This window comes from Triplophysa dalaica, chromosome 18 (genome assembly GCF_015846415.1).
Source record: "Triplophysa dalaica isolate WHDGS20190420 chromosome 18, ASM1584641v1, whole genome shotgun sequence".
In the NCBI taxonomy this organism is placed as follows: domain Eukaryota; kingdom Metazoa; phylum Chordata; class Actinopteri; order Cypriniformes; family Nemacheilidae; genus Triplophysa; species Triplophysa dalaica.
Genome location: NC_079559.1, coordinates 15,162,666 through 15,189,176, shown reverse-complemented (window position 1 = coordinate 15,189,176; position 26,511 = coordinate 15,162,666). Strand labels below are relative to the sequence as shown.

Here is a 26,511-nt window from a genome sequence, read left to right as displayed (position 1 = left end):
AAAAATACTGCATAATAGCTGGAACCAAGCACATAAATTGATAGGATTATAACTAAAAAAAGTTATAATGTTACAAACCTCTAAGACAGCAGCAGACATTCCCTCTGAGAGAGAGGAGTTTACCAGAGTAAATGATTTCTGCATAGCAGCATGCAGCTCCTCTTTACTCAATTCATCTGCTAGAAACACTCCAGCAGATCTACACACACAAACACAAATACACAAATTACATAAAACCAGAGAAACATAAGCATGTGCGAGTCTGTGGTGGCAGTAATAAAGAACTGATATTTGAAGATTAGAGTTCCTGAGAGTGAAAGATGAAGATCAACGCAGAAACAGATCAGATGTAAAGAAGATAAAGATGTTTACCTCTTAACACGTTCCTCAACCTCTACGGTAAACACCGGATCTATCTGAAATGAAAAAAAACTATTATTTAACAAAAAACTATTCGCATTTTGCCATCTTGAAAATAAATATTATCTATTATTATTATTATTATTATTAATCCATTCTTGTTTTGTTTTATTTTATTTAAGTGCAGCCTTTCATACCATTTCTCACATTTATTTTGCTGAAACTGTTAACTACTATTGATAATTTTGCGATTGCTCTCGCCTGGTTCACTTCTTATCTCTCTAACCGTACACAGTTCAAAAAAGTTTCCATTCCCAACCCTCTTCAGTTAGATGTGGCGTTCCTCAAGGTTCTGCCCTTGGTCCTTTACTGTTTCCAATCTACCTTCTCCCAGTTAGTAATATTTTTTCCAAATTTGGTATTCAATTTCACTGTTATGCTGATGACACACAACTTTATGTATCTACTTAGCTTGACTCCATTCTTCACCTTGTTTGTCTTTCTAACTGTCTACATGAAATAAATCTTGTAAGTAATAAATTTGGTCTGCTCATTTTCTTAAGCTTAATGGTAGCAAGACTGTACTCTTCATAGGCACTGATTCGTCTCACCTTCTCGCCAGATTAGGAATTTGGGGGTCATCTTTGACAGTACTCTTTAATTTGAAGCTCACATAGTAAAAGTATAACTCGGTCTTGTTACTGTCCTCTTCGATATATTGCTCACCCTCGTTTATCTCTTACCCCATACAGTACTGCCATTCTTGTCCTCTCACTTGTCACTTCTGGCATTGAATACTGTAATTCTCTCTTATTTGCTATACCACACAAGCTTCTCTAGAAACTTCAGCTGATTCAGAATTCTGCTGCTCATATCATAACCCTGACACCATCTATACAAAACATCACCCCATCTCTTCAACAGCTTTATTGGCTTCCTTTCAAATCTCGCATTAAATTAAAAAATCTTCTTCTCACGTATAATAGTCTCTATAACCTCGCTCAATTTACCTCTCAGATCTCATTCAGCCCTATGTTCCTTCTCAAACTCTCAGTTCTTTTTCACTGGGTTTCCTTCATACACCTACGTGTTTTACCACCATGGCTCACAGAGCCTTTAGCCGGGCTGTTCCTCTATTTTGGAATTCTCTCCTCACTAACATCTGTAATTTAGATTCCTTATCTCAATTTAAAACTAAACTCAATAGTTTATCCTACATGATTACTATCTGCACTTTTTTCCCCGTAACTACTGTTTTTCTTCCTTGTGTTTTATTGATATTGATATTTGTTGTTGTCTTTTCTATTACTTCTCATGTATGGTGACCTTGAGTTGTTTAAAAGACACCTTAAATAAAATATTTTTTTTACATTTCTAGCACGCATTACAAGTTTATAATAAATGTTAAATTAATGTGAAGCATGCAGAGGTTTGTGTTTAATGCACTTCAAATGTTTTGGGACACAAACAGTATGTTTTTCATGTAATGACCACCAAAATGCAATCAAGTTGATCAAACTGGTTAAGATAGATTAAATAAAATAATTTGCAACACTTAAAAAACTACTTTAGTATTAAATTAATATGTTCTATTATATATTAAAATATATATTAATATAGTAGTTTTTTGGGGGGGTAAAGTTTTGCGCGCAATTTTCAAACTAAATTTTACAGATATTTTTATGGTAAATGGATTTAAATAGGTGCAAATTTTGAAAAAAGTAAATCTAACTAGTTATTTTTTACAGTGTTCTTTGAAAATTTGTCTTTAATTATGAAATAATTAATTAATGAAATCTGGCCAATATTGCAAATAAACCTTTTAATCTCCTTCAGTCAAACACAACAGTCAATGCAACCAAGTTTCAGCTCACATGTTTTCACACAGGACTCGCACGTGCCATCAAACTGCCATTGAATCAGAAAAGTAACATCAGGTCACGCCGTAATGAGAAATGAGAATTTGTGTTATTATGCAGAAGTTCCTATAGCTTATCTTTGCTTATTATCAGTAAAGAACACAAATCCCAAGTTGCTATTTTTTTCTCTTGCTTGTTTTATTCCAGCCTCTCATCTACTTTGTGAAATACTGTCAATAATACCAAATCATGGCCCGTGGACAAGACAACGTTTCATACTGATCATAATTTCCTACATGGCCAGTTGTCCTAGGGGGAAAAAAACGGCATTTGAAATCCCATAGATTTTGCGAGATTAGGGTCAGGACGGGGTTGTTGCTCAATCTGATTCATTATGATGAGGGCTTTGCATGTATTGGCTGGTCGCGGCGGCCGCAGCACATGGAATTTAGGTCAAAAATGATATGAGAGCATGAGCGCGGTTTGTTTTTATTCCGCTATCAGCCTTTAAATTTATCGCCTATTCATGCGATATTTGATGCACATTTTAATTCAATACAACTACGCAACAATTTTGTTTTTGCCCCATTTTTCATGAGCTAACTCAAAGATCGAAGACTTTTTCTATTTACACAAAAGGCCTATTTCTCTCAAATATCGTTCACAAATCTGTCTAAATCTGTGTTTTATTAAACAGCATGATTTAATGCACAGGTGTGCCTTAGGCTGGCCACAATAAATGGCCACTCTAAAATGTGCAGTTTTACTGTATTGGGGTCCCTGAAAACCAGTCAGTATCTGGTGTGACCACCATTTGCATCACGCAGTGCAACACATCTCCTTCTCATCGAGTTGATCAGGTTGTTGGTTGTGGCCTGTGGAATGTTGGTCCACTCCTCTTCAATGGCTGTGCGAAGTTGCTTGATATTGGCAGGAACCGGAACACGCTGTCGTATACGCCGATCCAGATTATCCCAAACATGCTCAATGGGTAACATGACAGGTGATTATGCTGGCCATGCAGGAACCGGATTCCAGGAATTGTGAAGAGATCCTTGCAACATGGGGCTGTGGATTATCATGCTGCAACATTAGGTGATGGATGTGGATGAATGGGACAACAATGAGCCTCAGGATCTCATCACAGTATGCACCTGTGTTCATTGTCCATAACATATGCCTGCCCATACCATAACCCCACCGACCCCATGGGCCACTCGATCCACAAGGTTGACACCACACACGCTGTCTGCCATCTGCCCTGTAAAGTGAAAACCGGGATTCATCCGTGAGGAGAACACCTCTCCAAAGTGCCAGACGCCATCGAATGTGAGCATTTGCGCACTCAAGTTGGTTACGACGATGAACTGCAGTCAGGTCAAGACCCCGATCAGGACGACAAGCATGCAGATGAGCTTCCCTGAGACGGTTTCTGACGGTTTGTGTGGAAATTCTTTGGCTATGCAAGCCGATGTTGCAGCAGCTGTCCGGGTGGCTGGTCTCAGACGATCTTGGAGGTGAAGATGCTAGATGTGGAGGTTCTGGGCTGGTGTGGATACAGTGGTCTGCGGTTGTGAGGCCGGTTGGATGTACTCCCAAACTCTCTGAAACGCCTTTGGAGACCTTAAGGTAGAGAAACATTCAATTCATGGGCAACAGCTCTGGTGGACATTCCTGCAGTTGCATTGCTTCAGTGGAATGCAGCTCTGAATTTTTTTTTTTCAAAAACAGAGCAAGAAAGTAAAAACAAAAGACACGAAAGACCAGTTTGATGTCATCAACATAAGTTCCGCCCCTAGCAAAACAATGATTCTTACGGCACTCTTCGGATATTCTTATCAAACAAAAACACTACACATCTTTTACAACAGCACACAAGGTGATGGCAATATTGTCGGTTTGCCCCAAGCTAACCACACTCACACAAGAAAACCTTTGAACATCACTGGAGACACAAATAGACAGGAAAAGGAAAATATCCACCTGATGTGCGAAACTCAAAGTAACATCACAGAAACATCACTTTGTGGCAGGAGGAAAAACTGCATGTCTGTGGTAAAGTCACAGATGAGAGCGAGAATGCAAAAATAAGATAGAACAAAACACTAAAGGTATGTTTCAGAGAGACTGAAGAACGAGTGAAGCCACTATACCAACAGCCCTGATCTGTTATAAAGGTGCTGAGATTAAAGGAAAAGTTAACTCATTTACTAACCTTCAGCTTGTTTTAAACCTGTATAAATGTCTTTGTTCTACTAAACACAAATTAAGATATTTGGAAGAATGTAAGTAAACGAACAGATCCCATTTACTGCCATAGTAGGGGAAATAAATACTACGGGAGTCCATGGGGGATGATAACAGTTTGGCTACTGACATTCTTCCAAATATTTTCCTTTGTGTTTAGCCAAACAAAGAAATGTTAACAGGTTTGAAACGATCTTAGAATGAGTAAATGATGACAGAATTTTCATTTTTGGGTAAACTATTCTTTAATGAGCAGAATTAAAGTTTAAGGGAAGTTATGTTTACTTCTAAAGTTTATGGTACAGATGTTATAATCATAAGGAACAGTGCAGATGACCATTCAGACCCAACTGTGTTCCAACAACAACTTTGTGGTAAAAAAGCTGCCACTGACTGAGTCCGAAGAAAAAAATTAACTTTTGTAAAACAATTAAAACTGAGCAGTGTTCAGAGAAGAGGAAACAATATAAGTCTAAGGGCCTTAAATATCCTCTGCTAGTCTTCTGACTCTTTCCCCAGACATATTTAGAGACAGAAACATTCTTTTTGTAATGTTTCTTTATTTTCCCATCTCCTGAAATCTCTTTTCTCTAAAATATATTTGAGCTAGTCTGGTGAAAGAGGGAGGGTGACCAGGTTGGCAGAATGGCAGCATCCTGGCTTGGCACATAATCTGGACCGGCAGATGTTCTGCCACGGGGTAGCCATTAGCTCCTTTAGCTAACGCCGTCCCCTAGCACTGTAAATCACCGCAGGCCCCCACGCAGCACCCGAGCTTATCCCAAACCTCCGTCACAACTCCTCCCAGCACCAATCCTCCCATGATTCCAATGCTCTAGCTCTGCTGAGCCTCTAAATACCTTTTGATAAATCCAGCTTAAAGGAGGCTAATGTTGTTATCATTGCTACATCCAATTAGCGCTCCCTTGGAGTCAGTAGAAGCATGTTGCCTTAAGTGTGCCAACACGGACACAGCTGCTTTACAAAGGATGTGTTTGGGGACAGAGTGTTAAATGGAGTGATTAGTTTAGGTCTCTCAATGTACTTTATTTTGAGGGACAGATTATCCAGAGAGTCCTGCTTTAAAACTTTTCGGAGACAAGTTCAATTTTGAGGTGTTGAAAAGAATCTAATAATTGAATGTAAGATTTCTCCCACCCAAAATCATTTGCTTGAATTTATGTGCTTTTTTTATTGGGCACTAGGGCTGTCAAACGATTAATCGCATCCAGAATAAAAGATTGTGAATACATAATATATGTCTGTGAACTGTGCATCGTCACAGTAATGCTGTCCACAGACCACAGATTTATTATTTAATTAAATATAGATTTTTTTTTATATTTTTTTAATACATGCACTATTTGTATACTATAATATTTAAAATATATACTCATCATGGCTATCTTTGTTACATAAACTGTAGATTTGTTGAGATGTTTGTAACTGTTATTTTAACGTATCTATTTGACCAAAATTGTGTTTTGTCTATATGTATTTGATCACATTGGTCATTTTGAAGGCAGTATTAAACCTCATTTTGTTCCTTCTCTGTATGTTCCTTAAACAATATACCTTTATTGGGTTTTATGAAAACTGACTTTGCATTGCTAGAAACTACTTCATTGGGCATTATCACAATGTATGATAATTAATTTGCAGCAGAGGATGAAGGTCTGCTGTGACAGAGGTAGAGGTTTAAAATGTTAGGCCCAGTCATATATTCACAATAATAATGAAGCCTTTATATATCCCTTTCAAATACACATACATTTTGTTTTTAGTTTGTTTATTTTTACTTTATTTGCTAAAAGGCCATGGCTTTCCAAATGTTAAAAGAGGTGGAAACGGCCAATCCTGAAAGGCTAATTGTAATTTGGAGAAAGGCCTTTCAATACTAAACTGTATGAGGAGGCTGAGGATCAGAATTACATTTTAAAGTAATACAGTAAGTTTGAAAACCCTAAAATCTAAGTTTTTTATATATTTTTTATGAGTTATTTTTAAGAATTTAAATATGTGAACAATATACCATACTTATCCCATTGGGGGGTCACCTAATAAAGCCTTGGACACCTACCAGCCTGGGCATCGAACTTGCAACCTTTGAGTATGAAATCTGGCTCTCTAACCATTAGGCCACAACTATCTTTGACCCAATGCATCAAATATTGCCAAATAAGTGGACAAGATTAATGATATGCATTCCTCGGGAGTTAAAATACTTCAATATTTGCATCCATTAACTGTTTGAAAGTGTAAAATGTGCAAATAAATCCAGTGATATTTAGAGATTAAAAAAAGTATATACCATATTTAATATAAATACATAAAGTTTAACAATAAAAGTTTACATAATTTTATTTGAAGATTATTTCATTTTAAAAGGTTAAATAATAAAGTTAATAAAAAAATTGCGATGGGTAAGATTGGAAGTATAATTGCAATATTACTGTAAGATTATTATATATTATACGTAATCTGTGCTTCCACGGCCACTTGACGCTCATCAAAAGCGCACACATGCGCAGACAACCCCTAAAGATTAGAAACACTTTCTTAAACTCAGCTAACCCTGGAATATTACCTGCTTCGCAGCAGGTTATCTTCAGAGAGTGAGTTGCTATGGTAACTTACATACCCTGAAAGTTATCTACATTTTTGCAACCGAAAGTTGGGGTTACCAGCTAACTAACCATTAAACTTACCCGGGTATGTCACATAACCAGCTTTCTGGAAAACACACCTGGAGTTACATATACACAAAATAGCTAATACGAGACCAGACAACAATAGTGCAAACAGAGTAAGTTATTATAGTCCATAGTTGATGAGGGGATTGCTGACAGGTGCTGTGATTACTGAAGAGGGACCGGTGAGGGAGTGTGGAGGATGCTGGGAAGTGAAGTCCGTGGGGAAGCACGGGGAAACACGGAAGGGAACAGACAAGACCGTGACATGCATGTTAATTTTGTCTTTATGAACACATACACATCAGTTATTATAGTTTTGATTTTAGTTTTGTTTCAATTTTAATAATATTTTAAATTAGTATTTATTTTTAGATTTCTAGTTTAATTTTAGTTCAATATTTAGCAACTTTGTTAAATGATTTTTTATGTTTATTATATAATGTTAGTGCTTTAAACTTATTAAAGTTTATTTCTGATGCAACAATTTAATTTTTCGCTAGTTTATTTTTCCAATTATTTTTGCCCCAATTTAATTTCAATAAACAAAAACCAAAATAAAATAACCTTGATACACATAGATGCCTACAGATTTAGGATATATTTACATGACAATGTAAATTGTATAGAAATAATAATGTTTATATTTGTCTTAAATATATGCATGTATGTTTTCTAGTTGATAATGTTTCTTCTTGTCTTTGCATATGTAGTGTGGCAATACAGATGTAATATAGACTGCATATGGACTGAGGTCAGCTAACTAAATAGAAAAAATCAATGAAAGAGAATCTGGCAATTATTGATAGGCCAGATTTGGCAGCTCAATCTTTCTAGCATTTTCATTTCTCACTTACCTTTGGACCGATGATGATGAGGAGCACCAGAGGGTTTTGTATGTGCCATTCTGTAAGAATAAGACCAACAAATATGATTAGACACACCACACATGTACCACTTAATGTACCTATTGGTCAGACTATGCTGTTTGGACAGAGACATCTTGACTCTAGAAATCATGAGGATTTTAGTCAGGATCATTTTTAAAACAGAATGTGTAACAGTATATTTTTGTAATACAGTCACAGCGTTCTAAGAGTTCAATACATGAAGAATCCTCCCACAGGAAACATCTCATGAGAAACCTGTCATGGTGTTATTATTCATGATGAATAGGTGATTCAAGCTGAACTGTATTCCTTTTTTTAAAGAACGCCAGCGACATACCTGAAAAAGCTTCAAGTAGATAAAGAGGATCCTTAACTCGCCTGAGTCCACAAACCAACAGGAACACACGTAGATCTTCCACCTTCTCAGTAGACACACCTGAAACAAAACAAATACTAAAATAAATCTTTATGGCGTGAAACTGTTAGACATCAGGTCTGTGAGTATGGAAATGTAAAGTGACATAAATCAATGCATACATAATGAACCTCATCATGCAATGAGGCTAATCCATCAAACAAGGTCATTAAAATGTGACGGATGCAACAGGCATTAAACAGAGGCAGATGCATCAGTACTTCATCAATGATAGGGTGTATATATGTTATATTATTAATGGATGTCCGTTTATAAAAGGTGCATCACAGCATCTACAGGAAACAAAATCTAGAGGACACAATATGCTCATTGGTTTAATCCAGATCTTTGGGCAGCATTGCTGAGAATGGCTAGAAAACCAAACAGGAAGCAGAGCTGCATATAAGCACAATGATGATGTCATCACAACCCCAGTCCTCACTTGCCTTTTTTGTCAGTAGTTGATATTTGTTCCACCCAAATCTGTGCTTTACCCCAGATCATCCCTCTTTAAATCCCACCTATTCCAGATTATCCACAAAAATACCAGTGCAGTATATATATGTGTGTGTGGATGTGCGTCATATGCAGCATTTGGTCAGTGTCAGTTCAGGGTATGAACAGTGTTGATTAAAATATTCCTTGTCATAAATTGTCTACTTCAATGATTTTTGCAGAAATCCATCAATTAAAGTTGACAAAAGTGACAAATCTATAAATTAGTAAAATTTAACCCTCGTGTCTGTGGCGCCCGCTTTCAATACTTAACAAAAAATGTATTAAATGATGTGACATATTTATTCAAGATAAAGATGTTTTCACACATCATACTTTCTTTTTTCTAACAAAACAAAGAGCTCCTATTACATACACACATATATGTGATCAAGAATATCTAAATGACAAATATGTCTCATATATAATGTCTGGTTGTAGATATTGATCAAGTAAACATATGTAAAGTATTTTTATAGGGCTGTCAAACGAGTAATCTTGATAAATTGTATCCAGAATAATAGTTTGTGTATACATAATATATGTATCTGTACTGCAAATAATAGTTATGTATTTACAAACACATATATCTAAACATGTTAAGAAATATTTACCAATAATTTAAATTATATATAAATGTTTATTTGATATTTTTCTTAAATATATGCGTGCATGTTTTTAACACTTCCAGATGCGTTTAATAATTTGACAGCCCTAATTTTTTATGTATTTTTGGCCTTATGGCTTTATTGGGATAGGACTGTGGAGAGAAAGGCAGGAAGTTGCAGGATGAGGGAAAGGACCACAAGCCAGGACTTGATGCTGCTTCACAACATGTCGGCACACAGTAAACTGGAAAATTTTAACATCTACTTTTACAGCTGTATTGATTAAAAAACAAAACAGTCCTTTGGGTTCACTAGACATTGAAAACTGAGTCATTTGTGCAGAACCAATTTGACAAAATAGAAATGGGGATTTCCTGAAAGGTCAGGATGACCATGTTTGTCTGGGCAGAATGTTTGAATAAGCAACATTATTTGATAGCACTACAGAATCATAGTGTTTATGCTTTCTAGGAAAATCAGACTACAAACGGCTTATACTGTAGTTCTCTTTGTACATTAATCTGGGCTATAAGAAAGTATTTCAATTTACAAAGAGCTTTAAGAACCTTTCACATTACTCACATCAGGCCTTCAATACAAATCTCAATACAAGTGTGCCAGTTTTACCACTACATTAAAAATATTACACACAGCATCACTGAGGAGGATTTTACCAATCATAAACTCTTTAAGATGTTCAAGAATGGCAATGTAAGACTTCCATGTGCCGTTGATATGAAGATAAGCACAGGATCAGCACATCCTGCATAATAGTACATAATGTACTGGAATTGTCTGGTATTGAATGTGCTTTGCAGGCGAATGGGGTCAAAGTTGAAATTGTTCAAACTTTGCGAACCACATTATAATGATCAATGTGTCGCCTGGGGTGGCGCTTCACCAGTGGCTTTCCGTTTCTGTTTTGGCAAGAGTCATAAATTAAATGAACTGTAAACCCTTGCAGATCAGAGCTACTTTTTTTGGCTATATACAATCCACACAAGCCGCTTAATGTTGTGCACTGCCGCTTTTAGCCAAAATTGCTCCCATCTGATCTGGAATCAGATTTGGTCATCAACAATGATAGTGTAGTCAAGGTTGAGTCCGGTTAGAGGTCAGTATGAGGTCAGAATCCATTCTTAGAAACAGCGGAGGGTCACAGCCAGATATGTGATGTGAGGTAAAGCTGAAGGATTAGACAGCTGATCTGGGGGAGCACGTTAACAACTTTTTAACTGTCACACAACAGCTTTAAGTCCATTCTTTCAGATGGAAAGTAAAACACATTGCTGCTCTTAAAGGAGAACATTATTATTAATAAAAAACATTTATCTCAATTGGTAATATGCTGTTTTTTTTACTTTGGTCAGTGCTTGATTACATACCATAATCTTATGTCATCTGAGCATTGAGATAAACATACAAAATCCTCTAAGCAGTTGGCGTACTGTACAATATCGGCAACTAGGAGAGACCGGTTTATGGTAAATTTTTTACACATTTATTTTTTGTATCTTAGAGAGCATTCAAGATTTTTTCAATACAAACACTCCACTTGAATCTAACCCATCATGTTAATGTTGCGTGCAACACACTCATCCAGTTACCAGTAACCCTTTAAAGAGGCAAAAAAGCAGAACATGTCAGGGCTTTTGAGTGACTGAAATCTAGTTTCTTGTGATTATTTGTTTTGCTTTGAAATGTATTCATTTGTGAGGCAACATAAAAGTTTTGAGGCACAAACATGCTTTATTATGCATATAAAAGAGCAGCACACAGTATATCAGTCTGAACCAGAGCACTACTGTCACTACAATAGTGTGAACAGATGATCAAACAGCAGTAACTCAAGCTGATGACTGACTCTGATTTCAAAGGCTTTGCTACACTGGGATGAAGTCTAAACCTAAAGAAAGCAACAGCAGGTCTAATGATCACTCTGAAGTGGTTTAGCAGAAATAAGCCTTGGCCACCACAGAATAATACAACACTCCACCTAGTGGACAATTGGGAAAATGTGTTTTACAGTGTTTGAAAAACGCTGAATTTTAAAGACGATGCATTAAATAAGACATATTATCAATACATAATACATATTATTTACATAGCCTTACATATGTTTGTCTTCCACTAAATAATAAATAAAGACATAATAAAATACAATGGGTTATGACCTAGATTAAAAAGTTTAAGATATTTATATTACATTTGTAACTAGATTTTTCTTCTGACATAAAGAAAAATTATAATATATAATATAAAGTTGAAAGAAAAAGTATGTGAACCCTTTGGGCTTACTTGGATTTCTTCATAAATTGGTCATAAAATGTGTTCTGATCTTCATCTAAGTCACAACAATAGAGAAACACAGTCTGCTTAAACTAATACCGCACAAACATTATACGTTTTCATGTTTTTATTGAACACAACATGTAAACATTCATAGTGCAGGGTGGAAAAAGTATGTGAACCTTTGGGTTTAATAACTGATTGACCCTCCTTTGGGAGTAATAACCTCAACCAAACGTTTCCTATAGTTGCAGATCAGACCTGCACAACGGTCAGGAGAAATTTTGGACCATTCCTCTTTACAAAAGTGTTTCAGTTCAGCAATATTCTTGGGATGTCTGGTGTGAATCGCTCTCTTGAGGTCATTCCACAGCATCTCAATCGGGTTGAGGTCAGGACTCTGACTGGGCCACTCCAGAAGGCGTATTTTCTTCTGTTGAAGCCATTCTGTTGTTGATTTACTTCTATGCTTTGGGTCGTTGTCCTGTTGCATCGTCCATCCTCTGTTAAGCTTCAGTTGGCGGACAGATGGTCTTAAGTTTTCCTGCAAAATGTCTTGATAAACTTTGGAATTCATTCTTCCATCGATGACAGTAATCCGTCCAGGGCCTGAGGCAGCAAAGCAGCCCCAAACCATGATGCCCCCTCCACCATATTTCACAGTTGGGATGAGGTTTTGATGTTGGTGTGCTGTGCCTTTTGTTCTCCACACATAGCGTTGTGTGTTCTTTCCAAACAACTCAATTTTGGTTTCATCTGTCCACAGAATGTTTTGCCAGTAGTGCTGTGGAACATCAAGGTGCTCTTTTGCAAACTTCAAACGTGCTGCAATGTTTTTTTTGAACAGCAGTGGCTTCCTCCGTGGTGTCCTTCCATGAAGTCCATTCTTGTTTAATGTTTTCCTTATTGTAGATTTGTAAACAAAAATGTTAGCATGTGCCAGAGATTTCTGTAAGTGTTTAGCTGACACTCTAGGATTCTTCTTCACCTCATTGAGCATTCTGCGCTGTGCTCTTGCAGTCATCTTTACAGAACGACCACGCCTAGGGAGTGTAGCAACAGTGCCGAACTTTCTCCATTTGTAGACAATCTGTCTTACCGTGGACACATGGACATCAAGGCTTTTAGATATACTTTTGTAGCCCTTTCCAGCTTTATGTAAGTCAACAATTCTTGATCGTAGGTCTTCTGAGAGCTCTTTTGTGTGAGGCATGGTTCACATCACACAACGCTTCTTCAGAACAGCAAACTCAAAACTGGTGTGTGTTTTTTATTGGACAGGCCAGCTTTAATCAACACATCCAATCTCATCACATTGATTGGACCCCAGGTTGGCTGACTCCTGGCTCCAATTAGCTCTTGGAGAAGTCATTCGCCTAGGGTTTCACATACTTTTTCCACCCTGCACTGTGAATGTTTACATGTTGTGTTCAATAAAAACATGAAAACGTATAATGTTTGTGCGGTATTAGTTTAAGCAGACCTGTGTTTCTCTATTGTTGTGACTTAGATGAAGATCAGAACACATTTTATGACCAATTTATGAAGAAATCCATGTAAGCCCAAAGGGTTCACATACTTTTTCTTTCAACTGTATATAATATGTGGATATATTACCGTAATATAGTTTGGAAATACTGTATTTAACCACCACATTCAATTGTCATAATAGCATTTTTTACACATTATGATTTGTATATTCTGTACAAACACAAAAAATGAAAATACTTTGCCCCTCTTTTGCATACCGTAATAGTGAATGAGAACTGGGGCAGTCAGGCTCAACAATGACGGCCTATGGACCCCCCAAAAAATATAAAGGGCCATATTTACTAACAGTTTGCGGCAGCGCAAACAACTTTATGTACTCTTTGTATCTACTGAACACACGCAGTGAAAATAAGCGCTGAAAGGGCGTGGACAGAATGTTTTTGCGACTGACCTTATTGCATATGCATTTGTAGGAGTTTCCTCTATAGACCCAAACTTTATGGGAGGCGAATATTTAAATGAATCACACAAGGCGATGTATTGAGGTATGTGCTTGTCATCGTACTTCAGTGCTTAAATTGAACCAAGTTTATGGGGGTCCCCCATAAGCCTTTTTTTTTGGTGGGGGTTAGTCTCGCAATATACAATTATATACAACATACACAATATATTTGATAATAATATGCATAACTATATACTATTTATTAAAAAAAGGCTTACATAAAAGAACCGCTTCTTTTAATGTATTTTAGATCAAATCAATGCCCATTCGCTTTTATTGCATGCCCGGAAAATGAAAGTGAATGGGTGCCAGTTACCAACATTCTTCAAAATATCTTCTTTTGTGTTCTGCGGAAGAAAGTTGTGCACGTTTGAAATGACAATAGGGTGAGTAAATGATGACAGAATTTTCTTTTTTGGTTGAACTTTCCCTTTAATATATTTATATTAATATAATATAACATTTAAACGTAACACACTAAATTATGTTTCTTTCAATGTGGTCACCTTGAATGTAAATGTGCAAAATCTCTCTCTCACCAATCTTAGCATTGAAAGCCTTAGTATTGAAAGCCCATATCATAATCTAGTGTTAGAGGATTTGTGTGTCAAGTAGTTTAAAGTGGATTACAGCCATCCTCAGACCATACAGAAGAGAGAATGTGTTCTTTACTTTACCATAGTTGCAAAACTAGTTTCCTTCATTCCATCATTCATGTGTCACGTCCTTTATGTCTGCCGTACATCGCTTCAGACTCACAATGGCTGGATATATGGATGGATGGTTGTCTCAAACGTCTGATCAGCGTGCCAATTGCTTCTATTCTTTTATCTTCCCTTCATCTTCAAGCATTGACAGCACTTAATACAGACATGGTTAAAAATGCCCTGACAACTCTCTGATATAACCGAGAGGGAAATATATTTATAGCGGGCTGAATTACACCTCAAAGGGTCGGGGAAAGACAACAGTACGTGTTCGCCCTTATGTGCGAATGCAGTGGTAAACAAGTGTCGTTCCTACAGTTCAGTTAGATCTAAGCGTTCACATGAAAGTAAAAGGGGAGGATGGTAACAAACAGACCTGTCACAGAAGGATGGGAATAAGGTACAGTAAATAAAAGAAGCGCAGCACTCTCGCTTACGGGAGGAGGTTATTTATCACAGTGTGCCAGGAACTTATTTGGACGAATCGTTTGTTGTGCTCGCTGTTTTTCTCTCACCTGTCTATCTCGTCCCTGTACCCTGTAAGAGATTTAATTTGTCTGTTTTTAAAGTTACAAAGCCTTTGATCATAAGGAGGGACTTTTGGGGCACATGTTTACTAGGTGAATATTTTATTGTATTATGTCTTGTTCTAAAAGGGCACTCAGGTTAATCTGCGTGTGATTCATTTGTCAAAAAAGAGAATGCACAAAACAAACGAAATTAGAGCTAATTGTGACAGATAGTATCATTATTTTGGTCATGATAATTGTGTCATAAAAATCTTGTAGCAAGCATGTTCAATGGAATGCAGCTCACCCAATCAGAATTCAGGGTCTGAACTGTTTCATTACGCAAAAGAATTATCACTTTAAAAACACTCATCCCTACATATCTGACTCATGAGGAGCTCAACGGCCTAGTCAAAATACACTCCTCAAAGTTCCAAGTTTTCCAACAACTGTCAACCCCTGTAGCTACACTTTCACCTCCAGACGGCTCAAAGTCTCCAAGAGAAATAAAAGAAATGAAACTTCAGTCTTGCCACTCACACTAAATCATCTCTGCATCAGGACCCCATTTCCCATGACGCCCTGCAGGCGTGACTCTAATCATCGTGTGATAGGACGGGGTCTACAAAGCACAATCCCACAGGACCAGCCACATCTTCTCCGCCACGTGCCAACTTGCTCCAGCTAAAAACTTATACAGCCCAACTTCTACACAACTGTAGACCTCCCACCTGTGTTCCCCACAAACCCCGCTGTGATCCAGAGCTGACATCTCAGCTATCCCATCATCCACCACAGCATATACTCGACATGGCAGGAGGTCAGACAACCTGCTTTGATAGAGCTGCCGAGGCTTGGGCTGACTGATCTCAGAGCAGTGTCTGAAGCCCCAGGGGCAGCCACAAACAAGCACAGGCTTATGCAGAGAGATCAATCTTGAATGAAGAGCAGCAGGCGTGCTGGTGTAGATTCGCCCGACACTGTGGCCCGTATATGCCCAGGAGAATGGATTAGATGCTCTGGGCCGAGAGATTGAATCGCTTTCTTTGGATTTGGTTTTATATGTGGTGTGTCTTTTCATCAGGGATGACAATTCTGGTCATTTTACCTACTTGACAAAAAAATCAAGCGAGGACTCAAGGGGAAATGTGGCAGATATCTTATCATAGATTGTTGTCATATCACGCTGTTCTTTTAGCGTTTCAGAATCAACATTGCATTTTTATGATGTCTTTAAATATTTTAAGTATATAACTCAACTTTGAATGTCTCTGCATTTCATTTTATTTTCTTGTGATAGCCGTTCCTAAAAGTAAAAAATGGGCTGTGATGTCGGCACAACTATAAAAAACTGTATATCGAAAGTCCCCTCTAAAAGGTGCCTTAACCAAATTATTACAAATTTAAAATACAATTTAGACACATGCTTTATTTTTAGTACAATTTGTAATATTTTTATTCACAAACTGTCCTCATATGCTCATGTCTATCAGTAGTTTGAGTAAGATGACATTTGATTTAGTTGTGTATTAATTTAAGGAAGTTTCCAGAAATTTCATGATCTGGAAAAAGATGTGACAATTCATTTTGCTGAAGTTTGCAAGAAACAAAAAACTGCTGGTTAGGACAAAACGCTTTACATGGTAACGTCATACAAGGTTGTATTTTTAAACATTAGCAAACATGAACTAAGAATAAACATGTCGTTTTTCAGAATTAATTTAATACCAATACAACTGTTCATGTTAGTTCACTGAGCATTAACTAATGTTAACTTTAGATTTCAAATATATTAGTAAATATTGAAAATCATGGATGCACCGATACCATATTTTAAAGGCAGTGTACGAGAGATATTTATTCGTATTCACAGTGACCGATACTGTACCTTTTAACAATACACTGAGACTAATACAAATGGAATAGCTTCATGATAACAATAAAGAACTCCACCTTAAAAACATAATGAACAATGAATAATTTCATGTGCTTTTCACAAACTTTCACCAAATTTGCTCAGTCAAATCAGAATAAAATCTGTCAGTTATGTATCTGTGCATTTACATCAGGCCTGATACCGATACTGGTGTCAAACTCAGTGCGTCCATACATATAATCTTGAAATAGCATTAAAAAATGCTGTGGTAGTGTTGTGTATTGTCATTTAATGTTAGCAAATGCTTTAACTAATATTAACAAATATAACCTTATAAAGTGTTACAAAAAAATACAGATTGTGTTATTAAAACTAGAATCACCAAAGAAGGCGGTTTTAAACAATGCCACTCTGTCAATAGTTGCAAATAAATCTGTTATTTTATATACATGTTTCTTTAATTTCATTCTTTCGTTCAATTTAGAAAATGTAAACTCACATCATCTCTTCACCGCTGTCAGGTTTCCTCTTATCAGGATTGAGTTGAGTTGTTTATAAGTTTGAGTTCAAGAGCTCTGAGTGCAGTGCTCACATGAATGTTAAATAGGGTGTCTTGATTCAAAATCACCACGGCATGTTCGAGAAGGATGATTATGAATCCACATGTTTAGTTTTGAATCATACTTCTCTGAACAACTGCTTTCCCCATGTGCATGTATGGAAATCCACCTGCAGTAATATATACACAAAGTACAGTGGGGCAAAAAAGTATTTAGTCAGCCACCAATTGTGAATGTTCTCCTACTTAAAAAGATGAGAGAGGCCAGTAATTTTCATCATATGTATACCTCAACTATGAGAGACAAAATAAGAAAAAAATCCAGAAAATCACATTGTAGGATTTTTAATGACTTAATTGATAAATTATTTGGTAAAATAACAAGCAAGATTTCTGGCTCTCACTGACCTGTAACGTCTTCTTTAAGAGGCTCCTCTGTCCTCCACTCGTTACCTGTATTAATGGCATCTGTTTGAACTCGTTATCAGAATAAAAGACACCTGTCCACAACCTAAAACAATCACACTCCATACTCCACTATGGCCAAGACCAAAGAGCTCTCAAAGGACACCAGAAACAAAATTGTAGACCTGCACCAGGCTGGGAAGACTAAATCTGCTTTAGGTAAGCAGCTTGGTGTGAAGAAATCAACTGTGGGAGCAATTATTAGAAAATGGAAGACATACAAGACCACTGATGATCTCCCTCGATCTGGGGCTCCACGCAAGATCTCACCCCGTGGGGTCAAAATAATCACAAGAACTGTGAGCAAAAATCCAAGAACCACACTAGTGAATGACCTGCAGAGAGCTGCTTCCATCAGTAACAAACTGTGCCGCCAGGGACTCAAATCCTGCAGTGCCAGACCTTTCCCCCTGCTTAAGCCAGTACATGTCCAGGCTCCTCTGAAGTTTACTAGAGAGCATTTGGATGATCCAGAAGAGGATTGGGAGAATGTCATATGGTCAGATGAAACCAAAATATAACTTTTGGTAAAAACTCAACTTGTCGTGTTTGGAGGAGAAAGAATGCTGAGTTGCATCAAAAGAACACCATACCTACTGTGAAGCATGGGGGTGGAAACATCATGCTTTGGGGCTGTTTTTCTGCAAAGGGACCAGGACGACTGATCCGTGTAAAGGAAAGAATGAATGGGGCCATGTATCGTGAGATTTTGAGTAAAAACCTCCTTCCATCAGCAAGGGCATTGAAGATGAAACGTGGCTGGGTCTTTCAGCATGACAATGATCCCAAACACACTGCCCGGGCAATGAAGGATTGGATTCGTAAGAAGCATTTCAAGGTCCTGGAGTGGCCTAGCCTCCAGATCTCAACCCCAAAGAAAATCTTTGAGGGGGGGTTGAAAGTCCGTGTTGCACAGAGACAGCCTCAAAACATCACTGTTCTAGAGGAGATCTGCAAGGAGGAATAGGCCAAAATACCAGCAACAGTGTGTGAAAACCTTGTGAAGACTTGGAGAAAACGTTTGACCTCTGTCATTGCCAACAAAGGGTGTATAACAAAGTATTGATTTTGTTCTTGACCAAATACTTATTTTCCACCATAATTTACAAATAAATTCATTAAAAATCCTACAATGTGATTTTTTTTCTTATTTTGTCTCTCATAGTTGAGGTATACCTATGATGAAAATTACAGACCTCTCTCATCTTTTTAAGTCGGATAACTTGCACAATTGGTGGCTGACTAAATACGTTTTTGCCCCACTGTATATATACAGTGGCAAGAAAAAGTATGTGAACTTTTTGGAATTTCATGGTTTTCTGAATAAATTTGTCATAAAATGCGATCTGATCTTCATCCAAGTCAAGGGTATTGACAAACATAATGCGTCTAAAAATAATAACACAAAAAATTCTGATCTTTCATGTCTTTATTGAACACACTCATTCAACATTCAAAATGACAGTGGAAAAAGTAAGTGAACCCTTAGAATGAATAACTGGTTGACCCCCTTGGCAGCAATAACCTAAACCAGACGCTTCCTCTAGCTGTGGATCAGACCTGAACACTGTTGACGAGGAATTTTAGCCTATTCTTCCTGGCAGAACTGCTTAAGCTCTGTCATATTCTTTGGACGTCTCACGTGTATGCCCCTCTTCAAGTCAATCCATAGCATCTCTATTGGGTTGAGGTCTGGGCTCTGTCTTGGCCACTCCAAAAGGCGGATTTTGTTTTTCAGAAGCCATTCTGTGTGGACTTGCTCTGGTGTTTTGGGTCGTTGTCCTGTTGCGACACCCACCTTCTACACAGTTTCAGCTGACGTACAGACATTCTCATATTATCCTGAAGAATTGTCTGATATACTTGGGAATTCATCTTCCCCTCAATGATTCCAAGCTGGCCAGGCCATGATGCAGCAAATCATGCCCAAATCGTGATGTTCCCTCCACCATACTTTACAGTTGGGATGTGGTTTTAATAATGATATGCCTTGCCCTATCTACGCCAGATGCAGTGCTGTGATTTTTTTCAATCTTAGTTTCATCAGTCCACAAAACATTTTGCTGTGGAGTGTCAATGTGCTCTTTTGCAAACTTCAGGCATGCAGCAATGTTCTTTTCAGTAACTAGTGGCTTCCTTCGTGGTGTTCTGCCGTGTTCAGTGAACAGAGATGTTAGCAAGTTCCAATGATGTTTTCAAATCTTTGGCTGTCATTCGGGGTTGTTTCTTTACCTCATTTGATGAGTCTTTGTTGTGCTCTTAGTGTCATTTTGACTGGGCGCCCACTTCTTGGTAGAGTAGCAACAGTCCCAAAGTATCTCCATTTGTAGATTGTTTGCCTAACTGTAGACTAAATTTCTAAAGTCTTTGAAATAACTTTGTAACCCTTGCAAGCTTTATGTAAATCAACAATTCTTGATTGTAGATCCTCTGAAAGCTCTTTTTTTGGTGAGGCTTTGCTCACATAAACGTTTTCTTCTTGTGCAGAGCAAACTCCAAAAATTTGAGGGGATTTTATCAGTCAATGTAGCTGTAGTCCACACCTCCAAACTTATTATCGTAGCAAGACTGGAGGTGTGCTAAGAACTGAATCCAATTAGCTTTTTTGAGGTCATCAACTCAAGGGTTCTCAACCTTTTTCCACAAGCACTATAAGTTTATTTTGGTTGTTCTCAATAAATACATCAAAGATCAAAAAAATGTTCTGTTATTATTTTAGACACATTTGTTTTGTCAATATCCTTGACTTAGATGAAGATCACATCACATCACATTTTATGACAAATTTATTCTGAAAACCATGAAATTCCAAAAGGTTCACATAATTTTTCTTGCCACTTTACATATCTTAAAAATGTCTATTTGATGATATAGTCCAAGGCGAGGGTGGGGCGAAGAAAAATGAGAGTTTAAGAATTTAGCTGAACAATTGTGCGTAGAAAACTTGTATCTGTATTGTCAGATTGATGTATGCCTCTCATTTGACTCAACAGAGAACATTAAGACAAGCTGGAGAGATCCATTATAGACACTCCCGATAGTAAATGATGGACTTGTGTCATATATACCAAGATAGAGTGTTTGATGAACAAAGATTCAGCACTTTAGAATGATAAATTCACCCAAAGAAAGGTCTTAAAGTGTGTCAAAAAGATAAAGAACAAATCAATTTTCGAGAACACCATCAATCATATAATAGAGCTGTAAATGTCACATACTGTGCCAGTCAAACCTTTGGGGATCTGCTTATTCTTTATCCCTATATCCAAATTTTAGAATTATTTAGTAATTTAAATGCAATGAAATAATAACGGAAGTAAGGGAGATCATAAAAACAAACCTGTATATTTGGTCAAATGTTACTGAGGATCTGGGAAAAACTCGATCTCATTCTGCCTTACCATCACAAGAGAGCAAGATACGGGGAAAGTTGGTGAAAGTGTTGTACCTGTACTGTGTAAGAAGTCTCTCCAGCTGAAATGTGACGCCACTCTGGTCTCAATCCCTAAAAATGCAAGCAAAGGGAGGAATTTCAAAAACATAGTTTTGTCGCCCTCATGCTCTGATGTACTGCCATTAGAGAGACTGTTGTGCTTTTAAAAGTTACCTTGAGGCTGAACATGGATCTTCTTGCTTTCACATACCTGGTGAAAACAGAAATGAAATGAAAGTGAGATTAGAGTTCAGTCGAAAACATTTCATAGAAAAGGTTCTTACTTAAAAAGAATGATTTAATATTTTAAAGGGATACTTCAACCAAAAATGAAAATTCTGTCATCATTTGCTCACGCTCAGGTTGTTCAAAATCTGTATCAATTTCTGTGTTCTGCTGAACACAAAGGAAAATATTTGAAAGAATGTCGATAAGAACTTAGTTCTCATCCTCCATTCATGCCATAGTAGTAAAAAATAAATACTATGGGAGGCAATGGGGGATGAGATCTGTTCGGTTACTGACATTTTTCCAAATATCTTCCTTTGTGTTCAGCAGAACACAGAAATTTACACAGGTTTGGAACAATGTCAGGTGAGTAAATTATGAGAGAATTTTCATTTTCGTAGAAACTGTCCCTTTAAAGCCGAGCATAACAAGAAAAATGTAAATTCACAATCAAACCATCCATGACATTTCCAGGCCTGAAACCACAATTTTATAAGGTTCTCTGACCGAGACTCTGCAGATAGTTTAATAAAACTAAATGTCAGCCATTAGAATGGTGCCTTTTCTGATTTATAAATGATACATATGCATTTAGAAAACAAGTCCTTGGCTAATGTATTAACAAATTATGTAGGAATCTTTATGAAATTCAGGAACACACCTGCAAATTATATACAGTATAAAACAGGTAATAACCATATAAATTACAATTCTCTTTATGTAATTGAAGCCTTATCTAAGATCAGGAAATAAAAACTAAATGTCAGCCATTAGAATTCCCTTTTTTTATGGTGATTTATGCATGTTCTTTCAGACATGTCCTTGGCTAATGTACTGTAATAACAGAAAATCTCGGCGTGAAAATCTCCGTGGAATCTGCCGAATTGACACATCTGGGATTTGCTTAAATCAATACCAACACAAAAAACAATATAGCAGCTGGAAGGTAATAAAAGTATAATGTGTAAATTGCGAGCTGAGATAAAGCAGATAATTTCACACAGACGGAGGGGAAATTGGCTGGATGTTATCAGCCCTGTGGGAGGAAGACCCCTGGTGTGTTTCTATACCATTGAACTGAATTCTGCATGAACTGAATAACAGACACACAGACATCCTGCTTGCCTTGGCTTAGCTTGTACATCTGTGTAATGTATGTCTGGGGTTTTATTTGAGGATAAAAGGGGAAATATAGATTTTAATTCTATGCTATAATAGGATACAGGGCAGGATATTGCAGTTTTGGCGGTTTAATCCTTCCTCTGTTGTATTTATAGCATCAGCTAGAACAGTACATGTGTCTCTGGCTCATCGCTCTTACTAAGCGATGACACCTTTTTTGACCTATTTACACTCAATAACCTTTCAATCATCCTTCAGTGTAACTGGGCCATTTATATGCTATTTATTACGTTATTTATTACAACAAATTATCGAAAAGTATTCAAAATACGACACCATGACCCTTTCTTTAAATTAGACATGGTACCTTGATAATACCTTGATTATGTCATTTCAGGTGATAAAACTGATTATTTCATTTTAATAAAAAATGACAAACATTATCAACAAGTACTACTGTGTCATGTACAGTAACACCAGGAACGTGCAAAAAAGCAAGGGCAATTTTGACTTGGGTCATGTTAACTTTAGGCAAGTTGTCAAACCTTGTTCACTGCACAGAAGTTCACATGTAAATAAGAAGGTTTCAGAGGTTTTGGCTGAATACCTGCCAACAATAAGAGTAATAAACACAAAGTCTCTTACCAAAAGCGTTTCAGCCTGTTCTTTCAATCTGTCAGTGAATGCCACAGCAAACCTGCATGTGAAAGGGAGAGAAGAGAGCAGGTTGACATGATAACATGTAAAATAACATGAAAAGTCAGATTTGTGCTTTGGGTTCTGACGGAGAGAAACGTCCGCATGCAACCGCTTTCATCTCGCCGGCAATTCCGCTACACTTTTCCATCAAAAGACATCAAAGCTGTCAGTGCCAGCCAAAACTCTGCAATCACACAAGTCAAGCCATGCAAATAAAAGCGTGGCAATGCGATCGCTGGGTAACTCTTATAGTAAAGATGAGTAGAGACGGGTGAGGTTACGATGAGAGGCTAAAGAGAGCTCCGACAGTATGAGGCAACTAGTTAAAATACTACTCTGTCTGAAGGGGAATATACTTTAGTTTGTTTTTCATTGCAACCTATCAGTGAACTTGAGTTAAATTAACTCAAACTTCTTTACAAACTAGGGTTGTCAAACGATTAATCGCATCCAGAATAAAAGTTTGTGTATCCATAATTCATGTCTGTGTTCTATGCATGGTCAGTTTTTTATTTCTAAAGACATACACAAACATGTACAGTATACATATTTAAGAAATATTTTCATGTATTTTTTTATATTCACCAATAATTTGAATTATTTAGAAAAGTTTAGTAATTTTTATAATGGTCTTAAATAAATGCAGCTATGTGTATGTTTTTATAAATACAAAATTAATATTTACAATACACAGACATAAATTATGTAAACAAAAACGTATTTCGGATGCAATTCTACTATAAATAGTGCAGAATCTGTTCTCATACTTAACAAAAGCGTAAACTTTCTGTTTATTTCTGAGCTTTTCCTTTTTTTTCTTCTCCTAGATATTTTGATTGTGAATTGCATATTTTAAAGAAAAAAAGTTTAAAGCCTCGCCTTGTCTTTCTGTCTCATCCTACAGCTCTCTTTATTCAAACTCAAAACAAACACACAAATACACACATGCACATACATCAGGTCTCCTTCATCACACTTTGATTTTTTGTGGTGTGCGGGTAAACTTCAGTCGCACTGCTGCAAATAAAAAGTGTGTTCTTTTTCCAAATGATTGCAGCTAAACCCCACGGGTTTCCTACAACTCGCTTTCTATTCTTTAATCGCTGTCCTTCATCTCTCTCTTTCAGGGGATGTGAAGGTTGAGTTGGCAGCGACAGCACCAGGGGGTCTTTTTTAGAAGATGTGTTTAAAATGGAGGGGCTCATGTTCCCGGGTGACTATCATTTCCTTAAAACTGCAACAAGGGAGTGAATCTGCCTGTCCTAATCATAAAGATTATATAAAAATACACCTGGCGAATAAAGAGAAACCATAGCCGGCACGCTTTGGGTAAATATTAAGACTGTTGCTGACTTATATTACAGAGATCAAACAACAGCAACTCCGTTAACTATTCTATTATCCAGTATTATCAAATACACACCCTGTTGAACAAATAACAATACACTTTACAATAAACTAGTTTCCTAAACATCATTCATAAAACCAGATGTTTTATTACGATTTACGACCCACTGGAATATTAAATCTAATCTGACCTGGCTTTGTGCAAAACTCTCTCCATTGCGGCTCGCTTGTGCTCATCCTTCACGTCCTCATTGACGTCTGTGCCTCCAAACACCACACCGAATGGCACTCCGCTATCTGCAGAGGAATGCAAAACCATGAAAGAGAGGAAAATCCCCTGTTTTGCTTATTTACATCCACAGAAGTTCAACTTTTAAATCCATACAGTGACGAAAACCCATTGAGGCGTGAAACAGTGTATTTATCTTGCCGGATGGGAGAAAGCAGTCATCCTTATCGTGCTCACTTCACAAAATTGGCCACTCTTCAGGTTGTTAAAAAATCCAAGCAGTGGCGTTTAATCTAAACAAGACATTCTGTCATTCATTCAGTGTTTTTTTTCAACACCAGGGTTCTAAAAACATTAAGAAGTGCTTCTGGACCGTTCTTTACGACTTACGAAGTGCTCTCCAGTAAACAGCTGCTACCCCGTATTTATGAGGATATCCCAAAATTATAGATAGCTGCACAATTTGTTTGTGTGTGCCTGTTTGAGAGGCTTTAGGATCTGTCACCTAAAAGAAGCCTGCCTCCTTTGAAAAGATGAATGGCAAGCGCAGCCTCGAACCCTGGCGCTTTCGTCATCACTGACGTCACATCGGAGGCAGAGGCGAATTCCCTTGTATCACAAAGAACACAACTGTGTCCTGCAGCAATAATGTGATCCCTGCAAACCAAAAACACGCCTTATTAAACACAAAATGCTCTCTATTACAATGAACGAGATATGCGATGTATATTCATAATGCATTATAAAACAACATTAGAATGCATTTCATTCACGTGCCATACGTGGCATAACGTCACTGTATGAATGTGTAATGTACTACAAGGCAAACCGATCGACATATCCCGTGATCGTCTTAAAAGACGCATACCACTAACGTAAGCCTGTATTGTGACATCTAAAAATAAACTGAGGTCTGTGTTACTTCCTGGTTTCATAATGAAAACAGCGATACTGTACCTTATTCTTTCGGCTGTGGTACAGTTCCCTGTTTTTGGACTTAAGCAGGCTAGGAAGAGCACGCGCATGCCAGCATCTGGTGGGGTAATAATAGTAAGAGGTGAGAGCTGACGGACAGTGTTTTACTTTCTTAACCTGACAGTGTAATGAGCTTATACTGTCACGTCAGAGCACCAGCCTCCCTGACCGACACGCGTGCAGTTTGTTTAAACACAAGTCCGCGTAGAATTAAGACCCCCTGGAAACACACGGAACTATAATGCGTGCGCAGTTTAAACTGCAAAATGTAACACTTAAATATATTTCAGATACTCGAAAAACACAATACGTTATGAAAAAAATGATAACTAAAAAAATTGCTAATTAAGGATACGAAATAACACTACACTGATCAACTATTTACTTAAATACTTAACCATCCTCTGTTTGAATTTAAGTTCAAGTTGAGCTTAATCATTACCTACATGTTTGGATATACAATGGAACGAAATGTCGTGACTCGTAAAACAAGAATAAACCCATACACAGACTACC

General features: G+C 37.3%; 1 protein-coding gene across 4 annotated transcripts in view; it reads right to left on the bottom strand.

The window, feature by feature from the left end:
* The window catches only part of glt1d1 (glycosyltransferase 1 domain containing 1), a 32,623-nt gene extending 6,454 nt beyond the window's left edge, over positions 1-26,169 (bottom strand). For 2 of the 4 annotated variants that reach the window (XM_056730078.1, XM_056730080.1), the window contains exons 1-10: positions 25,978-26,169; positions 25,526-25,677; positions 24,983-25,088; positions 23,391-23,442; positions 21,570-21,606; positions 21,411-21,467; positions 8,384-8,482; positions 8,014-8,063; positions 373-416; positions 79-199 (exon numbers count right to left, since the gene is read on the bottom strand). In XM_056730078.1, the coding sequence (XP_056586056.1) occupies positions 79-199; positions 373-416; positions 8,014-8,063; positions 8,384-8,482; positions 21,411-21,467; positions 21,570-21,606; positions 23,391-23,442; positions 24,983-25,088; positions 25,526-25,677; positions 25,978-26,045 (786 nt within the window). In that variant the 5' untranslated portion in view covers positions 26,046-26,169. Of the gene's footprint in view, positions 1-78; positions 200-372; positions 417-2,004; positions 3,843-8,013; positions 8,064-8,383; positions 8,483-21,410; positions 21,468-21,569; positions 21,607-23,390; positions 23,443-24,982; positions 25,089-25,410; positions 25,678-25,977 lie in introns of those variants that run through there. The other 2 variants (XM_056730077.1, XM_056730081.1) reach the window with 2 other exon arrangements.
* Between the last annotated feature and the right edge of the window lie 342 nt (positions 26,170-26,511).